Consider the following 22,089-nt stretch of genomic DNA (forward strand, 5'->3'; position numbering starts at 1 on the left):
GCGGGAGCGCGGGGCGCGGGCGCAGAGCGGAGGGCGGGGTTGGCCCCGTGCCCGGACGCCCCGCCCGCGGGAGGGGCGACCCGGAGAGAGGGGGCGACCGCAAGGGCGCAGGGCGCACGTGCAACGCTGGGGTGCTGCGTACCTAGGGGCCGGCGGGCGAGGGACCACTGCAGAACGCCCAGCCCCCCTGCCCGGGGCGACCGCGGGAGCTGGTGACCTTGGGACTACTCCATCTCCCGCATCCACTTCCCCCAAGCCTGTCGCCCCCGTTGTCTGCAGCTCCTCTCGAGAACAGACACAGCCATCCCCGCGGCGAGGCGGCCCTCCACCGGCCGGAAACTTCGCTCTGAGGCCTGACCCAGGCCCCTCCTGCTGTCTGACACTGCCCCGTTCTCATTTCAGGAAAAGGACTTGCTGCTTCTTGGTGCGCCACGAACTGAGCGGCTGGGCAAAGCACTCCTCCTCCTACTGCTGCCGCCTTGCTCCTGAGCCTCATCCCCCAGATTCCTGGCAGCCTTCTCCAGAGCTGGCCAGCGTTCTTGCCTCTGGCCCTGGCTCTTGCAGACAGTGCCCACGGAGGGCCTCTCTGGGCAGTCGCATCTGGACCCCAGGGGACCCCGAGGTGGAGATAGAGAGGTGCACCTTGGGGACCCTGCAGGAGCCACAGCTGGGAGTGATGGTCTTCTGAACCCAGAGCCAGCAAGCCCTCACTCCTCCCTAAGGCACTAGAACTCAGCACCTGCCCCAAGCCTGCAGGTCACGAGCCTAGGGTCTCCTTTACACCAAGTCTTTCATAGCTGGCCCCAGAGACCGCGAGCTGTGGTTCCAACCTAAGCTGACCAGGGGCAACTTCGAAGTGCAAAAGACCTTGCATTTGCAGTGTGGACTGGCAATCTATCCAGCCCCTCCCAGCCCCTTGACCCCTGCCCCCACCCCAGGCTCCTCTGCTCCTCTGCTTTGTCCCTAGCCTGATTTCAGCCATACCTCAGCTGCAGCCTAGCTCTGTGACCTTAGAAAGCTACCTAGATCCCCTGGCTTCAGCTTACTTCTAAAGGGGGGAGGGGGAGGGTGGAGTGTTCCCTGGCGCCTACAAACACACAGCAAATTCCCGAGGCTGCAGGGAGCTTTCTCCACTTTGCTCTCAGCAGCCCGAAGGAGGCATCAACAGGTTGTACTGTGATTTTGGCCCCTGGAGAGGGGATCTGCTCTGAGCAGGAAAGTAGCAGGTGGAGCCTGACACTGCCATTAGTATCTGGTTTTCACTGAGCCATCCCAACCCCCTTTGGAAGGACTTGCTCTAGAAAGAAGCACCATGACCCTGCATCCCAGACAAGGCCAAAGCAGAAGGGCCAGAACTTAATGTAGGGCTGGCTTTGGACGTTGTGGCCCAGAAGCACCCGTCTGTTTCAGCCCGTCTGCTCACCCTGAAATGCAGTGTGAGGCTAAGACAGGGCTTAGAGCCTAGAGTTCCTCAAGAGCCTCTCTTCCCAGAGAAAGATACACAGGAGGCTTTAGAAGTGTAAGCTCATCTCCTACACACACCTCTCTTTATCTGAGCTTTCTGGCCTCGGCCTTTCTCAACCACATAGACCCCAAAGACATTCAAGGCAGTGACCACACTCCCAGACTCCAGGCACTGGGATGGAGGCCCCCACTCCTAGACTGTCACTCTTGGTCCTTAGCATTCGATGCCCCCCAAAGTCAAAGAAGACCTTCTTCATTATGTAGGTCCTGCTGACCACAGGATAAACAGATCTGGAGGTACCAAGGGACAGGGAGGGAGAGTAGGGTTTCCGTGGAAATTCTTGGAGTCTGATTGACATCCTGGATCTTTCTCCCTACCAGAGGTTTTACAAGGTCACACTCAGATGTGCCAGGCATGACCCTTTCACCCTCTTCCTTCATCCTCTTTCCCCTTCAGGGCAGAAGCCTCCAAGCCTTGGATGATTCCAACCCTCCTTGCACCTGGGGTGCCATGGTGGGAATCCCATGCCTGTAAATCTCAGATCACATAAGAATGGGCAGTTTAGCTTGACCAAGAGACCCCAAAAATGCCAAAGTTCCAGGAAAGTCCTGCATACTGGTGTACCTGGCACTGAGTTCAAATCTGTGTTCTGAAGGGCTCAGGCCAGGCGTAGAGCCAGCAGCCTGGCCGATTCCCAGCTACAATGGTGGGTCTGTAGGGCGCCATGCTGGCACTACTGGCCACCGCCTGGGAGAAAGGCCAGCCTAAGAGCTGGTGGCTGGCCTTGGGGCCCTTGCTGTGGTATCAACTAGCTTATTAGCCTTCTGGAGGCAGGGGAGGGTGAGGGGCTACTAAGCTGTTGAGGGGTTGTGCCAGGGGAGACAAGGTGCCTGCCTCTGGTCTGTGTGGTGCTCAGGAGCTGGCCATCCTAAAAGTTGCCTGGACTTTGGTGAGGGGCACCTGAGTGTGGGCATTGAGACCCACATGGATCCTGAAGACTAACCACATAGATGCTCCAGCTTCAGTCCTCCACCCCTCCAGCAGGGCTGGTAGCTTGTACTCAGGAGCACCCTCAGCCCCCTACCACGCAGCCCAATGGGTAAGGACCTCTCCTCACCCTTCTCTACACCCCTGTAATAAAAGCTTCCATCCTAGGCTAAGGCTTCCTGTACAGTTCATCGTTTGGCTTCTGTAACAACCCTCAAATCAGCTTTGTAAATCAAGAAACCAAGGCTTTGCGAGGTGCTGGTTGCCCAGAGGCATGAAGCAAGGCCTCCGTTCTAGCTTTCATCCACCCACCTCCCCCATGGCTGGGCAACAACAGCACTGGAGTAAGCACAGGGACCCTCAAGGGCATCCAGGAATCCAGAAACAAGTGACCTGTCTCCAGGCAATCCGAGCCCTGAAGAGAACGTGGTCAAGGACAGTTTCTCAGGAGTTAGGAGGGCCTTCCTGACAGTGCTGGACCTTGGGGGAGGACTGATTCTGGTTAGGGCGGTGCCCGAGGACCCTCCTGTGTAGCTGACACACACCCCCACCTGCAGAAGGCTGGAAGCCCCCAGCTCGCCTGCTTTCCACAAGAGCCCTAGGGAGCATCCTCTTGTCCAGATCCTGAGTCGCAACATCTGCCAGCTCTCGCCCAAGTCTGACTGAAATCCACTGCAGAGGCACCTGTTCCCATTCCTGCGACACAGGTCATTTCCTCCTCACGCACACAGCCACTGCTTCCACACGTGGGAGACTGTTGCCACCTCTTGTCTGAGCTACAGAACTCAGAAGATCTGGGTCATGGAGCCAGGTCCCCGCCTCCTGAGCCCGGGCCTCAGGAATCTGGGACAGTCACACTGCTTCCCTGCAATGGGTCCAGGACAAGAGAAGCTGGGGGCCGTGACACCTCCCAGGACCAGGACAGCAAAGACTGCGATCATAGCAGGAGGCCTTTCCTGCCTGAGTAGGGACATGTGACCCTCAGCAGGGCTCCAGAGCAAAGCTGCACCTCCCCTGCCTCAGACAGGGCTCCCAGGATGAGTCCAGGCACTGCCCACTGCGTTGTAGGCCACAGGTAACCTGGACCATGAGGACCTTAGCATGTGCCCCCCACTGCCCAGGTCTCCAACAGCTTCCAGGCAGGCAAACCCAAGGGCTAACTTCCTGTCCTAGCCTTTCTATCTCTGAAAACAGAGCTGCAGGGTGCTCACCAGGGAGCAGGTGCTCACCAGGAATGCACAGATGGGCAGGGAGGGGACAGGAGCCAGCACGAACCCTCTCCAGCGCTACCAACCTGCACCCGCCACAGCAAAGCCAAGCCCCTGTGCTTTCTCTACCCCCACGCCACAGCTGCCCCCAGTAAGCCACAGCCCTTTCTCCTTGCTGCTCCAGACCCCAACCTCCCTGGCTGGGCTCTCCCACTTTTCTTGGGCCCCACTGAGACCAGAGATCACTGATCCCTGCACCGTGATGACCTGTAGCCCTCTCTACTTCCAGCAGTAGCCAGAGCCCTCGCCCCAGTTGCAGACCCTCACCTCAATTACCTTCAGCTCTCAGACAGGCCCACCACCTTGGCCCCCTGTCCCAGGTGTGGTGGCTCAGAGGACATTCTCAGCTGACCTCTCTCTCACACAGCTCCAAGGTAGCTCCTGCACCTCCTGCATAGCCCAGGCTAAGCAGTCAGCCTCAGCAGCCACTCAGCCAGCACCTAGGTGCCCAGCAAAGCCTCAGAAGAGGGACTGCCCAGCAGGGGCTGGCCCGCACCCTGGGTGAACACCCTCCTGGCCACCCAGATAGCTCATGGTCACGCTGTGCAGTGGGTACCCGAACTTCACATGTTCAAAGAGTGACAGAGGCACACAGGGCTACATGCTCCAGGGACACTGGGATGGTAACACAGAGCGTGCACCAAGACCCTCCACCCGCCTACCACATCAGGGCCTTCACTGCGGCACGACACCTCCTGCGGCCCACGAAGCAGGTGCTATTATGGGCTTGTGCACCGTTGGGGTCCCTTGGATTTGATGGGCTAATTCACACTCCAATGTGAATGACTCACAGAGTGTCCTCCCACGCAGCAGAAAGGAGCCATGAGTGGGCACAGCACGCCCCAGCGAGGGATCTCAGGCGCTGGCAGCGGGCGGGTATAGTACCTCTGCCAACAGGGGTTTCTAGAGCCCCTAGCAACTTGGAGCCTGGCCCTGGAGATCCTTCACATGCTGGCCTCAACCTGTACCCTTGAAACCAACTCTCACTCTATTTCTTCCCAGGTAGCACCCCACTTAGTCATGCCTCCCTGTTCAGTAGCATCCCCAATTCCACCACTATCCCCTTACCCCAGATCAAGACTGGAACTGCTGCCGCTGTCTCCGAAAAAACCCTCCTTCACTCCCAGCTTGTCCTGTGGCCAGTCTGGGAGAGTCGTGGGGCTTGGCTCAGGAACCCGGCACAGTCTAGGGTCCCACAGGGAATTCTGGCTCTGTGATCTCTCATCCGCCTGACTTGAGTTTTTGGAGTCTGAGCTGCCAGGTGAGATGGGCACTGCCTTGGGCTTGGTGTTCTTGCTGGTAGCCTGGCGCTCAGGGCCCTTCCCCAGGCTGGCCCTCCTGCAGCCCGTCAGCATCATGGGTCTCTGACCAGGGCCTTCAGAGCTTCTTAAGTTCCACCAAGCCAGATGCCAATCTCCTCATTCCTGCCTGGCGCCAGCCACACTGAGTCAGGGTTTTAGCCACAGGCCCCCCCAAACTGGACTCCCCCTCCCAGTTCAGAGGTGCCTCCTGACCCATCCAGCCCCTGAGCAGACAACAGGGCTGTCTGCCTGGCAGAGCAGGGCTCCTAGACAGGGTGAAACACTGGGCTTCCAGCCCAGCAATAAAGCCAACTTGCCTGGGGCACTGACTCCTGTTGCTGCCTCCCTAGCCCAGGGGTCGGCACCCCAACCACCTGCCCTGGGCTTCCAACTGTAGTCCCTTCCCACCTGGCCTGTCCCTACTCTGCCAGCCAAGGAGCTTTTGCTTGGACACCCACTCCCGTGCTTTAGCTACTGGTATGCAGAGCTAGGAGGTCAAGGGGACAGTGTGGTCACTCACTCAGCAAGCACCTCCTGGCCAGTGGGCACTGGGATCCTCCCCCCAGGCACTGCCCTGGCTCTTGAAAATCCAAACCTCACCACCCACTGCAGCCAGCCCAGCCTCCTCTCCTCCAACATTCGCTCCCTGTCCGCTGTCCGCTTAGGAGTTCTTCCTCTGGGGTCCCCTCCGTGGCTGAGTCTTACAAATCTGCGGCAGTTAGGCTCACCAATTGGGCCCTGGTGGTCCTGCTGTCCATGGGGCGTACAGGCTGCACACATCCCTCAGAACTGACCTCGCTTCCAGCCTGTCTTCATGTCACCACAACCTTCAGCCTCACAATGACCACTGAAGTCACTGTGAACCACATCACTGGCACTATCAGTAATACAATCATGCCCACCATTGCTACCGCTGAATGGACAGTACCACCATCACTACCGCCAATTCCAGTATCATTAGCAACATTCGCAGCATCACACCATCAACACCACCATCGCTACCAGCACCACCACCATTAAAACCTCAGCAATGTATTACCAACACTACCGCATCACCACTACCAATGCTACTATAATAAGCAACACCCAAATCACCACTACACTACTTACTGCCAACACCACCACCACCCCCACCACCCCATTATCACCACCAACATCACAAAAAACTATCATTACCACCACCATTGCTGTTATCGCCACGACCTTAGCAACACCACCACCATTACTACCCCTAGATTACACTGCCAACAACACCCCATCACATCACTCCTCCACGGTCAGCACCATAAGCACCACCATCAGCACAACTCCTATCATATTGCCAACAACGCTACCACCACCACATCACCACTACCACCCCTGGCGTTATCACCGCCATTACCATCACTTGTCAACACCATCACCAACACTACCGCCACTGCCACCTCTACACTGCCAGTAACGCCATCGATATCACCAGCAATGCCACGGGCAGCATCACCAGTACCACATGCACTACGAGCACCATTGCCATCATCACTCTACTATCAGTACCACCACTGTTATGGTTTGTGTCTCGTTGCCCCCCTCTCCAAAGCCTCATGCGTCACAGGGCAGGCTTCTAGAGGTTATGATTAATTCATAATCCAATGCTGGGATTCTGGGCATGAATGCTACACCCGCCCTGGGGTGGACAGCCTGCACGCAGTACAAGGAAGTGAGGGAGCTTACTCTCTGTTTTCTCTCCTCCCTCTTTGCTCTTGCTGTTTTGCTATTTTTTACCAGCATGAACTGCTGCTCTCTGCCATGTGTCACTCTGCCTTGGAGCCAGATGAGTATGGACTGAAACCTCCACAAACTATGAGCTAAATAAATCTTTCCTTCCTTAATTTTGGGTGTTAGGTCCAATGTGTGTTCTTCTTTTTTTTTCCCCCCTGTGGTACTGGGGATCAAACTCGGGACCTTGCATTTGCCAAGCAGAAGCTTATGTCACTGAGGTACCTCCCTGGCTCCTAGGTGTCAGGTCTCTTGTCCCACCAACAAGAGAAGAGTAACCGAGACAACCACCATTACCATCACTACACGACCAACACTCCACTCTCGCTACCACATCACCATGTGCACTGCTAATGCCTCTATGGGCAGCACTGACACCACACACACCACCACCACGGTCTCTGTCTTCACCCCATCACCACTAACACCATCACCAACATCAACACTATGGTAACACCTCCTTCACCATCCCCATCCCCACCACCAACCACACTACCAACAGCAATCCCACCATCATAAATAGCATTGCTGCTACTACCACCGTCACCGACGCCCTCAGCATCAACAGCCTTTGTTACTATCACAACACCTCCGTCACCACTAACAACATCCACACCGGCAGCCCCCAAACCATCATGCCGCCATCATCACCACCATCATCGCCATCATCACCAACAACAGCATGAACCACGCATTAGCCATGAGTGCTGTTATCACTACCAGCACCGTCCACAACACAGTCCTTATTACCACCACCCTCACCGCAGCCCTCACCACCATAACTGTCCCTTCATGGTTCCCACATTTACCACCTGCTCACCATGGTTACCACCTTACCTGAACTATGAGCAACATCACCACAGCCTCATTACCGCCACCACTGTCGCCACCTTCACCTCGTCAGAACCATGACTGTTACTCTCGCAAGGACTGACAGCAGCACCAGCTTGACAACCACTGTCACCGGCAATAAACAAGCCCTCTTTCAGCCCCCGTGGCCGGGACACAGTGCGAGCCAAATCGCCATCCCCATCAGCACACAACTGGACCAAGGCATGAGACCTTCACTTGTCACACCCCCACCCCTGGGCCCAGTTCACCTCACGCCCAAAGACCCAGCACCCTCAGGGTCGTCCCACCCTTTCCCTCCCTGCAGGTGCCACCAGAGACAGAAGGAGGACAGACACCCGTGTCAACTCTGCTGTCCTCCCTGCTACTCTGCAAGTCCTTCCTTGCGCCCACCCCCAGTCCTACCTTCCTGCAGCCTAAGCCAGCCTTCCGTGGATATGAAAATAGTTGGTGACCACTCCAAACCCCACCACTGAGTGCCTGGCAGTAGCAGTTTTTATTAGGACTTCTGTTGTGGTAAGTGAACAACTTCCGGCCACCCCCAGGTGGCCCTATGGCCTTGCCTCGCAGCCACAACCTGCCTCACCTCTGCCCCACCCCATCAAGGTTCCCAGAGCTATTTAGATGTGAGGTACCCTGGTGGGACCAAGGCTCAGGCCTGCTGGGGGGCCCTGGACAGGCAGGGCCATCTTCCCAGTGCAAACTTCTTTATCCAGCCTGGCCTGTCTGGCCTGTCGGAGCTGGCAGGTAGAAGGCCTCTGTGGTGGACCTGGCACGCAGCAGGTAGCCAGGAAGTCCTGTGCTCCCTTCTACACACCCTCCCCCAGTTTTACCTCAGCTTAGTCACCTCCATAGTCAGAGAGCTCCCTCCTCTGCATGGGGAAAGGGGTGTAGAGACTCCAGCCAGGAGCTGAGGGGCCAGCGGCCTCCACCCACTGGCATGCTGGTCCCTGACCCCATGCCTCCTGGGCCGCTTGCTCTGCAGCACCCACTCCAGTTGGTCTGTCTTGGGGCCTTTGCACGTGCTGTGCCTTGAGTCTGGGTGCCCTGTGCCCTCTTCCTAGGTGGGCTTCAGCTCCTCACCTCCAGGTGTTCCCTCAGGTGCCCTGTCCTATGGCTTGCTGCTAGACTCTGGGGAGCCCTCCTGTTCTGGAGCCTCCTGCTTTCTGTGCTTAGTACCCAACATGTGATTCACTCACCATAACAGCCCTGTTTCACAGTTGTAGAAACCAAGCTCAGGTGGCAGAGGGCTCGCCAGTGGCCGCCTCAGGGCAAGGAAGGGGACCAGCATGAACGCTGTCCCTCCCACGCACACTCCCTGTTCATGTGCCTACAGTGGGCACTGGCAACCACAGCTCTGGCCTGCCATGGTCTTAGGGGTGGGCAGGACACACTGGACACTAGCCCAGCAGCCAGCATGGAGCAGAGGCTCGGGAAGCAGACAGGGCTCCTGGGAGGGGAGACAGAGAGGGAGACTGAGGCAGGCTGTACCTGGCAATGTCCTGCCATCCTCCACCTCGAAGCCTGTCCCCAGCCACGCTGCCCTGGCGGGAGCTTTTTCTAGAAGAGAGAATAAGGAATGGGAATAGGAGAAGAGGGGACAGAGGGTAACACGTGAGTGACAGGAGGAGAGGTGGCAGGGGAGGGACAGCTTTGGCTATTACTGGCAGTAGCACTACACAGCTGCCCCAGAGGCACCTGATAGGCACCTGGTGACATCTCTCTGGACTAAGGATAAACACCATCCTTTTCCCTACAGCCAGGGCTCCACTGAAGACAGACATACCTGGGGTTTTAAGTCCACCCAGGAGGGCCTCCCATGGATGCCAGAGCTGAGGGGTGCCTGTGGGGCCTCAGGACCTGCAGCCTTGGGAATGCAGACGCCCAGCTTCCTGAATGTCCTGGTGTCCAGGGACCCTTACCCACAGCAGAGAATGAGGGGCTCACCAGGGCCTTGTCTGCTGTCCTATTAAGTGGGGACTCTGTGGGCTCCCTGGGGCTGGGGCACAGCCTTGTCATCATGGTCATGAATTCAGGGAATGAGTGAGGGAATAGAGGGTGAGCTCCTGGTGCCCAGAGAGTGAGGGGTCACAGAAAGATGGACACACACCAATTCCTTGGGCACAAATGGGGAGCACCTGCAAGGACTGGCTGCTAATAGGGAAGAAGGAAAGCAGGAGGATATGAGAACATAGGCCAGAGAAGGATCCCAGAACAAGGAACAGAGAAGCCCAGAATTCCAGGCAGCCTGCAGGGGAACAGTGAAAATGCCTGGGGTGGAGGGTAGCCACTGCTGCCAGCCAGGCCAAAGAGCCAGATCTTTCCCCAGCTATGGGGTCTTCCAAGAGCTGAGGGGGCTCCATGGTGGGGCCGCCAGCCAGCAAGAGGCCAGCAATCCTCGTGGCCTCAGACCTCAGGGACATGCCATGGCATGACTGCAGGTCCCCAGACCTTTCCTCCTGTGCTCAGACCTGCCACAAGTCTCTTACAGCAAAGGCGCTGCAGGGATACAGCACAGCCAGCACTGTAGCCGCTCAGGGCCAAGTGGAGGGAGTTCCAGAGGAAACAGAAGCAGGGACTGCAGCTGGGGCTGGAGGAGCACAGGGGGGCCTTGTCCCTAGACCTCCCTCCTCCAGTCCCTAGCTCCCTCCTGCTTCCCCCAGTGTGCATCCTGGGTTACCAAAGTGGCCTCTACCGGCAACTGTCCCCTGCCCTCTCCGCACTCCATGCCCCTGCCCCCATCAGGAACCAGCTGGCGTGGGAGAAATCGGGCTGGGAACCGGCCGCTGACAGCCACCTGGGGACCCTGCCAAGTTGGGCTTCCGCTTGCCTCTCTCCCTGCCCTCTCCACGGAAACCAGGGAGGATGGGAGGGGCCGGACTCTTAAAGGGACCAGGATGCTCAGTCAGGCAGGGACCCCACAGCAGGTCTCCAGGCCAGTTGCTCCTAGCCTGGGCCCTCCATGCTAGGCAGGGTTGGGAAAACCAGCCCAACTAAGCGGACCTGGAGGCAGCCCTGGGTGTGGCCGTGAGCACCGAGGCCTCAGCTGCCCCACCTCACCTTAGTGCTGGCAAGTAAAGTAGACAGAGGAAGTGTGTGAGAGAAACAGGGCAGACCCAGGGGTATCTGGCTAGCTGCTCCACAGAAGGAGCCCAGAGAGGGGAATGAGTCCGGTCTGCAGACCAGGTTCAGGGAAGCCCTGGTCAGGTATTTTAAAGGTCTTGGGGGCCCACAAGCCACCAGATCACCCGAGTCAGTTGAAAGGGAACTAGCTGCAAGACTTCTCAGAGCCTTTACAGTCAGCAGACCCGGATCAGGGAGCCTTGCCCTTCCCAGAACCCTCATGCTGCCACTGGAAGTGCCCTAGCTTGCCAGCACCCCACACTGGACCTCAGTTAGGCCAGTTTCTGAGAGAAAAGATCTCTGGAGATCATGCCAGCTCTGACTTTTATATTCTGCATAACTTGACTTTTTATTTTTATTTTTTTCAGAACTGGGGATTGAACTCAGGCCCTTGTGCTTGCTAGGCAAGCACTTATTCCACTAAGCCATCTCCCCAGCCTATAACTCGACTTTTTAAAAGGAGGTTTTAAAAACTGCAAAATATTTGCAGATCCGCCTAAGGGAGCTGTCCGTTGAGAACCACAGAGCTGCGGCCAGTGTGCGGCTGGCCCGTCAACTCCACTGCCACCAGCCTGTCTGTCTGCCCAGCACCTGTCACTGCTCTGTCTACAGCAGACTGATAGTTGTCCCCCAGAGTACATGTACATACACCTCTAGAACTTGTTAGCATGACCTTCTGTGGAAAAAGGGCCCTTGCAGTGTAATCGCGACAAAATCTTGTACAAGTTGGGGTGGGCCACATATCCAGTGACTAGAGTTCTTCCAAGAGGAAGGGAGGTGAGAGAAACAGAAGGGGGAGGACCATAAGAGAGGGAACCTGAGGACACCTTCTCAGGACACCGGAAGTTGGGAGAGGTGAGGAGGGGTCCTCCCGCAGCCTACAGGGAGCAAGGCACTGCTACGGCTTTGTAGCCACAACTATGGCCTGAGGGCCTGGGAGAGCAAAGGTGGGTGTTTGAAGCTTGAAGATGCCTGGTGATGACTGGGAGATCTGCACGGGCAGCCCTGGGGACTGTGCCTCCCACACACAGGGCCACCCCTTTCTACCTGCATCTGTCCATGTGCCCGGAAGTTGCCTCCCCACTTGGCCGCTGTCCATCAGCTGCTCAATCATCTGTCTGCCTCTGCTTCTCCACCCTCACCTCCCTCTTGCACCTGACCATTACCAACCAGGCCCAGCGGGGGCACCCACCCACCCTCCTGTCAGCCGCGGCCATACACACACACTGCTCAGCCAGCGCCAATGCTGGGCATAGGCGTGACTCCACGTGGCTGCCACTGTCCCACGTGGCTGAGGGCTGCACAGGGTGTGCTGTGTCATGGGTGGTCTCTTCTAACTTGAGTCCTGGGAATTCTGCAAGGCCCCCTTTGTTCCCCTTATCCCACTCCAAGACACTCCCACTCCAGCTAACTGCCATTGCCATGGTAGGGTATGGGGGATTAGAGGCCTTGAGCCATGCTGTTCAGCCAGTGTATGGCCCTGTGATCAGGGGCATTTGGAGCTAAGACATGGAATTTGATCATGTAACACTGGTGGAAGGGCTGGGGGCTCCAGGGGCTCTGGGTCCAGTGTTTAGAGCACGGTAGATACCTGGAGATGGGTGCCAAGCCGAATGTGCAGCTGTGTGTGAATTGCTGGGGGTGAGGTAGGCAGGTCTGCCAGGGGGCAAGGACTCCAGATCTTTCTTTCCAAGTGAGATGCGTCACACTATCAACTGTTGCATGTGGCCAGAAGAGGAGGTGGTTCTACAAACACGTGACACATGTAATGCACGTGAATGTGCACAAGTCCTTTCAGCTTTGACATGGGATAGGGGCCAGGCTGTAACCAGGACCAGGGCTCAGTGTATAACCAGGATCAGGGCCTGGCATGGGCCCAAGGTCAGAGCTTAAGTGAGTGACAGAGGTCAGGAGACAGAGGGTTTTAGTGAGTGACAAGGTCAGAGCTCAGGATCTGGACACAGCATGTGTCCAGGGTGAAGTGTCCGGCTGTGCTCAGGAGCCAGGCATTCTCTGTGCCTACAATAGGGACTCAACTTCATGTCATAATTATTGCTCTAAGAGGTCACCTTGTCAGCTGATGATCACAAATGGTTGCCCTGTCCTCCCCTCCCCTACCAGTGCCCACTCCCCACACGGAATCCTTCTTTGGATTCTTGGTGCTTTTTCATCTGATATAGAGGCCCATGCCAGCTCAGACCTAACCCAGGGGCACTGTGGAGTGGATCCAGGCCCCAGTGCCCAGAGTCCCTGGGGCCCACTCAGGTGAAGTAGGAAGTACCAGACTCCGGGTTCACACAGACCAGGGACCCCACCAGCAGCAGTGGAAAAGGGCCTCCATCCAGAATCACCGTAAGAAAGCCAGGCCACTTAGCACCTCGCAGACACCCTCCTGGCCTTGGTACCTTAGCCACTGCAATACTTAACGGATCTGATCTCTAGGGCCTGGAGCCAAGCAAGTCTGGGGTGCCAAATGGGTAGTTCGGCACCACTACAGCTGTGACAAAAACTGAACCACGGTCCTCTGGTTGCTCCATCACTTCCCAAAAGTAGGCTGATTCCAGCCCCAGAGTCTGCCCTAGCTCACCTAGGATGTGCTCCTGGCTCAGCCTGAGCCGCAGGCAGTGCCCTGACCAACTGGAAATAACCAGAAACATGGGCAGAGCTGTCCAAGTCAAGCCACTAGCTGCCCTGGTGTTTAAGCTAGCAGGAAGAATAGGTTCCCCGGGGCATCTGCGAACCAGCCAGGTGAACCAGCCAGTGAGCAGTCCCCCGGGAGGAGTATCTCTGGGTGGTGGTGGGGCTTCGAGGGGAGATGGGGTCACCCTACGTTCATAGCAGCAACTTTCATTCCCTGAAAATGCACAACTTCACAATGTCCCAAGATGGCCACAGGGGACAGCCTGGTGCCTCGTGGCCCAGGGCCACTGTTCTTGCTTTCTCTTTTCCTATTCTTCCAGATCCCCTCTTTTGTATAAACAGCTTATGCCACTTGCAAAACCTGAAGAAAGTTATCAGCAACAGCCCAAATTAGAGAGCTGGCTTCCCAGCTGAGCCCCCAGGCCCACGGCAGGATGCGACACAGCAGCCCCCACGCAGGGAGTGCACATTCCCATCCTTCGGCCTCAGTGCTTGTCCTGATGGCCGCTGCTCAGAGCTTGCTGGCTGCGTCCAGCTATCAGCACCTCAGGAGGCACCCCCAGCCCCCAGTCCCTGCTCAGCAGCTCCTCACCCACCCAGACCCTCTGAGCTCCACTTCGCAGCCCCAGCATGACCCAACATACTAAGCCATCCCTCCTTGATGGGGATGGAGGAAGCTGAGAACCAGGACATTGTAGGGCAGTGCCTCACCAGTGGTCAGCAATCACTGGAGGACAGAGGCTGAGTGAGTAACTGTCCTGTCCCCCAAAGCACCTCTTCCCAGGGCCTCCCGCCACCCATGCTGCCAGGCCTCTGCTGCCCATGCCCTCCAGCCTCCATGTGGCCCTAGCTACACCCTCCCCAGTGCCCTCCACCCACCATCTCATCCTCCAGCCTGGTTACTCAGGACACACCATCCCTGCTGCCCAGGATATGCGATTGTCACCCTACAGTTCCCCATGCCACAGACTGCACTGCCAGGGGCTGGGCCACACTGAGCACTCACGTGCTGCCTGGCCTAGGGAAGGTGTGCAAGGGGCCAGAGAGGAGGAAGTGGGTGGGCGATGGGCTCACTACCCAACTGCCCAAACCCATGAGCCCTGGCCTTGCAGGACTTGACACAAGCCCTGGTTGCAAAGCTTCAACACTCCTCACCTCTGGAGTGCTCCTCCAGGCCTTGCTCCCTTCCATCCAGGATGGGAGGCCCCCTATCATTCCTTCTCACCTCCCTGTGATGGCACGTCCCAGCCTGTGGCTCCAGGAAGGGGACAAGCATCCAGCCTATTCTTGCTGGTGCCTGCTGGGCATGTGACAGGAAACTGAGCACTCCTGAGCCCCAGTTCATCTGAATATGTGGAGTCTCAGGTTCCTCCTAAGATGCCTTCATCAGCTTGGAGACACTAGGGGCTCCAGTGCCTGGCACACTGACACCAAGACTGGCTGCTCTGGGACAGGACCAGTAGAAGTGGCTCCCGCCAGCCTCATGAGCCATACAGGGCCATTGGAGATGGAGGGGGACTGGGCAGACAGTGGTAGAGGGCGTGCCAGCACACAGAGGGCAGAGAGGGCAGTCCCCACCCTGTACATGCCCCTGCCCTGCAGCCTGCCCCCAAACACCCCACAGCCTAGATCCACTAAGCCAGGGTGAACTTACACATCCGTCTCATCCCACAGGATGCAGGTCTGGTTGGTGGTGCCCTGGAAGAGAAGGGGGAAGTCAGGGTCACCTGCCCCCCAAGGGGTCACTGCCTGACCACCCGTGGATACAGTAGCCCCTGCCTGCATGGCACCCTGAGAAAGCACATGCTATGAGAAACTCCTCCAGGAGAGCAGAGGACTGGAACACAGAAGGGACCGGACAAGACCACTGGGGCCTAGCTCAAACCATAGTGGTCAGGAGTTACAGAGCCCAGAAGTGACAGCAGGCTGGGCCATGTGGCCAAAGCCCAGCCCTGACCTGAGAGCGAGTGGGTAAGGCAAGCGCCACGAACACCCATCTTGCTCCTATCCCTGGAGCCACAGGCATGTCCCAGTGTACCCTGGGACACTGTCCCTACAAGGCCTGCTGTGCCAGTGGGATTCCTGCCACACAGAGCAGTAGCTCACCCTAAGCACTTATAGGGAGAAGTCAGTCTTCACCCAAGTGGGAGGCAACCAAGGCACAGAGGGGTTGAGAAACCACCTGAGTTCACACAGCTACACAGGACAGGGCTGGCTTCTTTCTGTGGCTTCCCACAGCCTGGGATTTGTGGCCTGGCACTTCCCTGACCTGGGCAACATCTCCTTGGGACTTCTGGCTCAGATCACCCAGGGGCCAGGGCCATTGGGCATACAGGAGTTTGAACTGTTACTTCCCTGGATGAGGACTGATAGCCCACAGGGTTCCCCTGGAGTCAGTGTCCCTGCATTTGACCCACGGGAAGTCTTATCAGTCTGGGGTCACAGGGCAGCAGGGTCTGAAATCAGGACACCTGTCCCAGGGTATCTGGGAGGATGCTCCTGGCCCTAAAATCCCAGAGCCTCTAAGGGCTGGGCTTGCCCCCACTTCTTGCCCCATGGATGTCCTGTTCACGGAGAGGGCCCAGTAGGTGAGCCAAGACCACGCCCACGGTGAGACAGGAGCCATCGCCACACACAGACGCACGCGCCCAGAACACTCACATTGTACATGTGGGCAAACTCAATCTCCAAGGGTGTGAGCAGGGAGCGGGGCGGAGGCTTCACAGTCACCGAGATGACCTTGGAGTTCAGCACAGTTGTGTTCCTGGTGGGACAGATTGGCAGCAGAGTCTAGGACCCAGCCTGTGTCCTTTGGCCTACCACTCTCACCTCCTTCACACAGCCCACCTCCGCCTCCTCTCACCCTGGCATGCCCTTTGCCCAGACCACCCCACCCACCAGCACTGCCCACCTCTGCAGAGCCAGGAAGCTGCCCAGATTTCGATAGAGCACGGTTCCGACTACGAACACAGATGAGTCATCTGCCTCTGGAAGGGAGCACCTGGTCACTCGGCCTGACCTGCCACCTGGCCATGCTCGCCAGCCCTCGTTGGTCCCCTCCCCACCCATGGGTGCACATGAAGAACCTTCAGGAGCTGGGAGGGGGACAGCTGTAGGCCCTCCCCAAGGGTCCCCTATGGGCTGTGGCAGGGGCGAGATGGCTTCTCCTGGGAACTAGAGTCCTGGTTACCACGAATCAACAGTCCCTGCCTCTCTCTGGTGAGCTGGCCCACCCATCCACTTGGATTAGCCCACCAGGGCCCAGGAGGGTAGAGGGGGCTTCTTGGAGGGTGTCAGCCCAGGGACTGCAGGGGAGTAGCGTGAATGACATCCTGCCCTCGAAGCTTGGGCCAGACCCCAGGAGCACCTCCAGGGTGCCAGACCTCAGGCGCTGGGCCTCCCGCTTCCCGGGCCTCACCTGCCAAGCCTGTGGAGAAGACACTCTTGGACACTGTGACCCTGTCCTCTGGCACCTTGGCCCAGTCACCAGTGGCTCGCCAGCCCTTCATGGGGAAGCTGATATCAGTGGCACTGCTGGCAGGAAGCTTGTGGATGCTCAGGACTGGGGCAGGAGAGACAGAGATAGTCACACCAGGACCCTCTGCCTGGGCTTCAGGGGGGTGCAGGGTGCCCACGGATGTGACGGGGGACTGCTGCCAGGGATGACCTCCTGCCCCCTCCAAAGCCCCTGCCACTCAGACTGCAGGCCCCAGCTCCCACAACCTGACTAGGCAAGTCCACCAAGCCCACAGATCACAGATGGGGACCACGAGGGGCAGTGGGCATGGCCACGGCCCCCAGAGGGCAGTCCCTCGCTTACTCCTGGCAGGACCCAAGAGGGGTCCTCCCTAGCCCCGCAGACCCAAGCCCCCGTCCCCATGTACCAGAAAGGGCCACCATTGAGTCAGGGGCTTATCTTGTGGCCTGAGAGGGATCCCCAAGGAGACACAGCTACCTGGTCTGCCTCCCCTCCAGGACGCAACCAGGTGCCTCCTAGTGCTATGGCTGTTCTCTCTCCTCCCCTCACTGCTACCTGAACTGGGTAGAAGCTGGAGAAAGGCGGCACCCAGGTGGGGCTGGGGTAACTGAGCTTCCCAACCCCGCAAGGTAGCCCAGGGCTGTGGGTGGGTAGAGTTTATGCTCAGGGTCCCGGATGGAAGGCGATTGGGCACACAGGAGCAAGCTTAGGGAAGCATGGCTGGAAGACAGTGGTGCTGGGCCCTTGGGTGGCAGAGCCTGTCACTAGGGTCAGGCTCAGCCCACACAGGCAGAGCCCTACTCCAAACTCAAGGACACAGCCTCTCAAGCCTGGGCTCGTGGACACCTCAACTTCATGATGGGCCCCTCTGCACACGCGGCCAGGAACAGGGATGGGGGACAAAGAGAGGGCCCTCCTTGGGCAGGGGGACACTGCCTCCTTCCCTCAGGGCTGCACATCCTGGGGCCACTCACACAGATGTGGCAGGGGAGGGACAGGGAGGCCACAGTGGCCCCCATGGAGCTCTAGGCCCCTCAAGGCTGCTTCTGCCCTGCCTGCTCCTTTGTCAGGCTAGGTGCTATGTCCCCTCTGCTGCCCTAGCCCTGCCTTAGCTCTGCAGACTCCTCTACCCCCTGCCTCTACGGACCTGGTCCCCTCTGTGGACCAGAGGCTCTTCAGACAGAGATTGGTCTCTCTGAATTTCAGCACCCAATACAGCCAGCCCTTACTGCCGACAGTGTTGTTATGAATAGCCAAGTTCACGTGCTGGACCCACCCTGGCACTGAGAAGGAGCAGTGGGCACACACGCAGTGGGGGTTGGTAGAAGTGGCCATGGGGAGGGTGATATTTCCAAGTAGGGCAGTGGGGAAGTCCTGCCTTTGGCGCTGACTTTGGAGAAGATCTGAACAGTGAGTGTTCTGGGCCAAGATCCAGGAACAGCACAACCCAGGGCAGGGAAAGGAGGTGTCCCCAGGTGGGAGCAGGAGGAGCGAGGGGCAGCCTGCAGGAAGGAAGGGACCATCTTGCTGCAGCAGGGGTGGGGTCAAGAGCACCCAGGAAAACCCTTCAAAAGGTGGTCTTGTCCTAGCAGAGAAGAGTAGGGAGACACACAAGCAGAAATAAGGTAATTTCAAGGTTCTAGAAGGAGCCCCAACTTGGGCGCTGTGTGTGAATAGCCCTGTAAACACTCCCGCCACCACCACTCACTGCAGAAGGAAATGTTAGGTCTCGATGCAGGGAGCGGTGGGCAGGAGTGAGATTCAGGCCTGGGAGGGGAGAAGTCCAGGGAGCCTGTGGCTGCTTCCTAGGGGTAGGGGTGGGGAAGTGGCCAGTCAGGGCTGGGGGACAGTCCAGCTTTGGAAATGGCAGGGCAGTCTGCTGCTCAGTGGAGAAGGGGCAAGGATGAAGGAAAGGAAGGTGGTGGCCAGCATTCAGGAGCCACATGCTGGCTGTGGACAACACTGAGGACTGTCCACAGAGTGTGGACAGGGAGCATCACCTACTAGTGACCTGGACACGGGGCAGAGGCTGATGGCTGAATAGGCAATTTTTCTCAGTATAGGACAGGATGGCAGCAGAGAGAGTGAAGGGCCACAAGGGAAGGACCTGGCATAGTGGGGTCATCACCAGAGTGGTGGGTCCTATGCTGGTGGCTTCCAGGTCTTGGGGGCCAAGGGTGCAGCTTGGGCAGAGAAACAGGGTCTGGCAGAGTGAGTAATAAACTAGGATAGGCCTGAGTAGGGGACACGTTCATACCACGTGGGGTGTGCATGAGGTATCTGAGAGGACAAAGGCCCAGGCCACTGCAGGCAGGACCCTGTGAGATGAGGTGCTTTAGGCCCCGGAAGAAGCTGAGGGGCTGCAGGTGCTGCTCTGACCCAGGAGGGAATGGTGGCAAGTATGAACCTGGGAGACATTCAGGGAGGGGACACCACAGGACCATGACCATATCAGATGGACATGGGGACCAGTGCAAGGGATGCACATGTGCAGGCTCCCAACCTTGATAAACAGTGCTGATGGGAAACTCATTCATCCGGGACCAGAAAGAGCTGGATGAGGGACAGTGAGGGGTGGTGAGGTCTGGGGTCCGAACATCTCAATTCCAAGCCAGTGGTGATGACCTCAGAGGGACCCAGAGGAGAGAGGAGGATGCCCTAAGGACTGTAGACTCTGGGGTTTCGGGGGACAAGGGGTAGCCAGGGGACCCCATAGCACCCTCCTTGGCTGCTCCTGTGAAGTGAAGGCTGGGCCCACTGGCCTCAGGGCTGCTGCAGCTGACGGAGCCTTGGGACCCGCAGCTCCTAGGGCGGAAAGCAGGGCCAACACAGGGCCCAGCTTAGAGAGCGTGGGAACATTTGCCCAGCCCGGGAGACCTCTTTCTGCTACTACATGAAGGAACATTAAGGGGGGTGCTGGGACAGGCCCAGCAGCACCTGTGCTAGTGGAATCTGGCCAGGCTCAGGCAATGCCCTGAAAACCAATTCTCCTCACTGGGAAGGGGAAGTTGCCCTCCCTGGTGGCGTCTGGGTCACAGCTGGGTTCAGCACCTACTCTCACGTTCCTCCATGAGGGAAAAGTGGCCTATGAGAGGAATTTGAGGGAACTGTGGCAATGAACACGAAACAGGCCTGCAGGGGACACCGTAAGCACAGCCACCATCCACCTCCCGGTCCCAGTCCCAGTTGGTTGCATCTGTTACTTTCCACTGCCCCATAAGGCAACACAGTTACTGTTTCATTTCACAAATGATCTCCCTGGGGGAGATCAGGGCCCCTGATGAGGGGCTTCCAGCACTGGGGGAGCAAAAGTAGCTGGCTGCACAGGGACAAGGAACACTGGGCCCCAGGGGTGCAGGCAGAGAGGTGGACCAGGGCTGGTCACAGAGGCACCCCAACACAAGGTCTCCAGGCCCTGTCCAGGTCTTTTCCTTTCCTGGAGCTACCTGCATGGAGAGAACAGAAACCTAAAGCTGACCTTAGACACTAGTCTAAGAGGGCCTGCAGAGGAGTGCCAGATACTTCCCCTTGTATAGTTAGGGAAACTGAGGCAAGAACCTTGCCAAGGGCTATAGGGCAGGCACAGAGGACAGTAGGGAGAGGAAGTCTTACCAAGAGCTTACCTAGGTTGTCTGTCACCTGGTACGCATCCCTCAGGTCCTTCATGCGGAATCCAATGACATCCACAAAATCCTCCACCAGCCGGAAGAGCTCCTTGGCATTGGGGCCCATCTAGGGAGACAGGAAGAAGCCTAGAGCTGGAGGTGGTACCTGTGCTCAGGTAGGAGGGAACCCTGCCTTCTGCACAGCACGGAAGCAGGGCTGGTGACCTCTGAGGGCCACCTCCAGCACAGGTAGGTCACAAGGTCTGGGGCTACAGCTGGGCCCCATTAGTGTTCTTGGGGGTGGGGATCAGTAAGCGTCAGGGCTGCATGTCAGATACTGCCCGGGTACCTCAGGCTCAGAGTCAGCCTAGAAGAAAGGGACGGCGACCCACCACGTCCCAGGCCTCTGGACAAGCACTGTCTACAGAGATTCCCATGCCCCTCACTAAGCCCTAAGGACAAGATACTGTCCTTCCACAGAGGAAAACTGGAGGTTCCTAAGGTTAAGTCGCTTTCTCAAGGTCATCCTTCTGGCAAGGGACTATGGTAGGATTCAGGCATACAGCCACCCAGCATGGCCACCAAGGTCCCCTCCCCAAGTTGGTCTGAGACTCAGAAGGGCACCAGGGATGTCTGTGCTCATCCTGAAGCTGGCAATTACAAGGGCCCCAGTCTCTTGTGCGTACCAGCTGGGCCTCTTCCCACTTCTCCCGGTTCTCCTCGGCCAGCAGGTTGCTGATGATCTGGACAAAGTTCTGCAAATAAGAAGACCCGGTGAAGGAGAACACGATCGTAGTGCATGTTTAGGGTCCTGCTCAGCCTCTGACGAGGATCGAGGCGCATGTATAACCAGAGACGGGTAGTCAGCGAGTGTTCGCAATCAGGGCCCAGCCTGAGGCTCACAGTCGAGCCATGGCCCACGCTGGGTTTGGGTCTCTGGCTTCAATCCATGATAGCTACCAACCACCGTCCAAGGTACCACTCTCCGCATGTCCCCTTCAGGGCGCCCACCTGCACGTCCCCTGGGGTGGGGCTGTAGTAGGCCCTCCGGAAGATCTCAGTCATGTTCCTCAGGACATCAATGGTGGAGAGCAGGTCCCCACTGTAGCTGGTCCCATCTTGAGAGATCTCCACCAAGGTCTGGATGACCTCTGAGACTCCCTCCCCTGGAAGTCCACGCTGAGCTTTGGCCAGGTGCTCCCGGGTCTGGGGAAGATGGAGAGAGCTGGATGCATCACACTGCAGGGCCTTCCAAGCAGGAGCTAGGGACCTCCCCCACCTGGAGGACCCCCTGTGGCACCCCTCAAGTCCATAGGGAGTGGGTGTGGCATGGGGAGGGGCCACCCTCACCATCATCTGGATGTTTCGGTAGTCAATGGAGACGCAGCGGATGTAGGTGGGGGGCTCCCAGTAGGCGATGCCCTCCTCGTTGAGCTCACAGCGCCGCAGGATGAGGCCTGGGGAGACCTCCCACGCCTCAGGTGGATGCTCACTGCCAGGCACAGGAGTCTCCACACAGCTCCCACAGGAGCCACTCTGCCTGGGCCCCCGAGCCTCGCCCCCAGAGGCTGCATGCTCCGGAGGCATGCTGAGCGTCTGCTCCAGCCGCTGGGCCCAG

At 58.0% G+C, this 22,089-nt stretch overlaps 1 protein-coding gene across 1 annotated transcript in view; it reads right to left on the reverse strand.

Annotated features, from left to right (window-relative positions):
• Adgrb1 (adhesion G protein-coupled receptor B1) overlaps positions 1-22,089 on the reverse strand; it is a 61,429-nt gene that overhangs the window by 25,964 nt on the left and 13,376 nt on the right. The window contains 8 exon segments of the mRNA XM_004638921.1: positions 15,043-15,086; positions 16,050-16,152; positions 16,300-16,375; positions 16,807-16,950; positions 20,490-20,598; positions 21,158-21,226; positions 21,483-21,677; positions 21,822-21,928. Coding sequence (XP_004638978.1) covers positions 15,043-15,086; positions 16,050-16,152; positions 16,300-16,375; positions 16,807-16,950; positions 20,490-20,598; positions 21,158-21,226; positions 21,483-21,677; positions 21,822-21,928 — 847 coding nt within the window.

This window comes from Octodon degus, unplaced genomic scaffold (genome assembly GCF_000260255.1).
Source record: "Octodon degus isolate 3935 unplaced genomic scaffold, OctDeg1.0 scaffold00104, whole genome shotgun sequence".
Taxonomy (NCBI): domain Eukaryota; kingdom Metazoa; phylum Chordata; class Mammalia; order Rodentia; family Octodontidae; genus Octodon; species Octodon degus.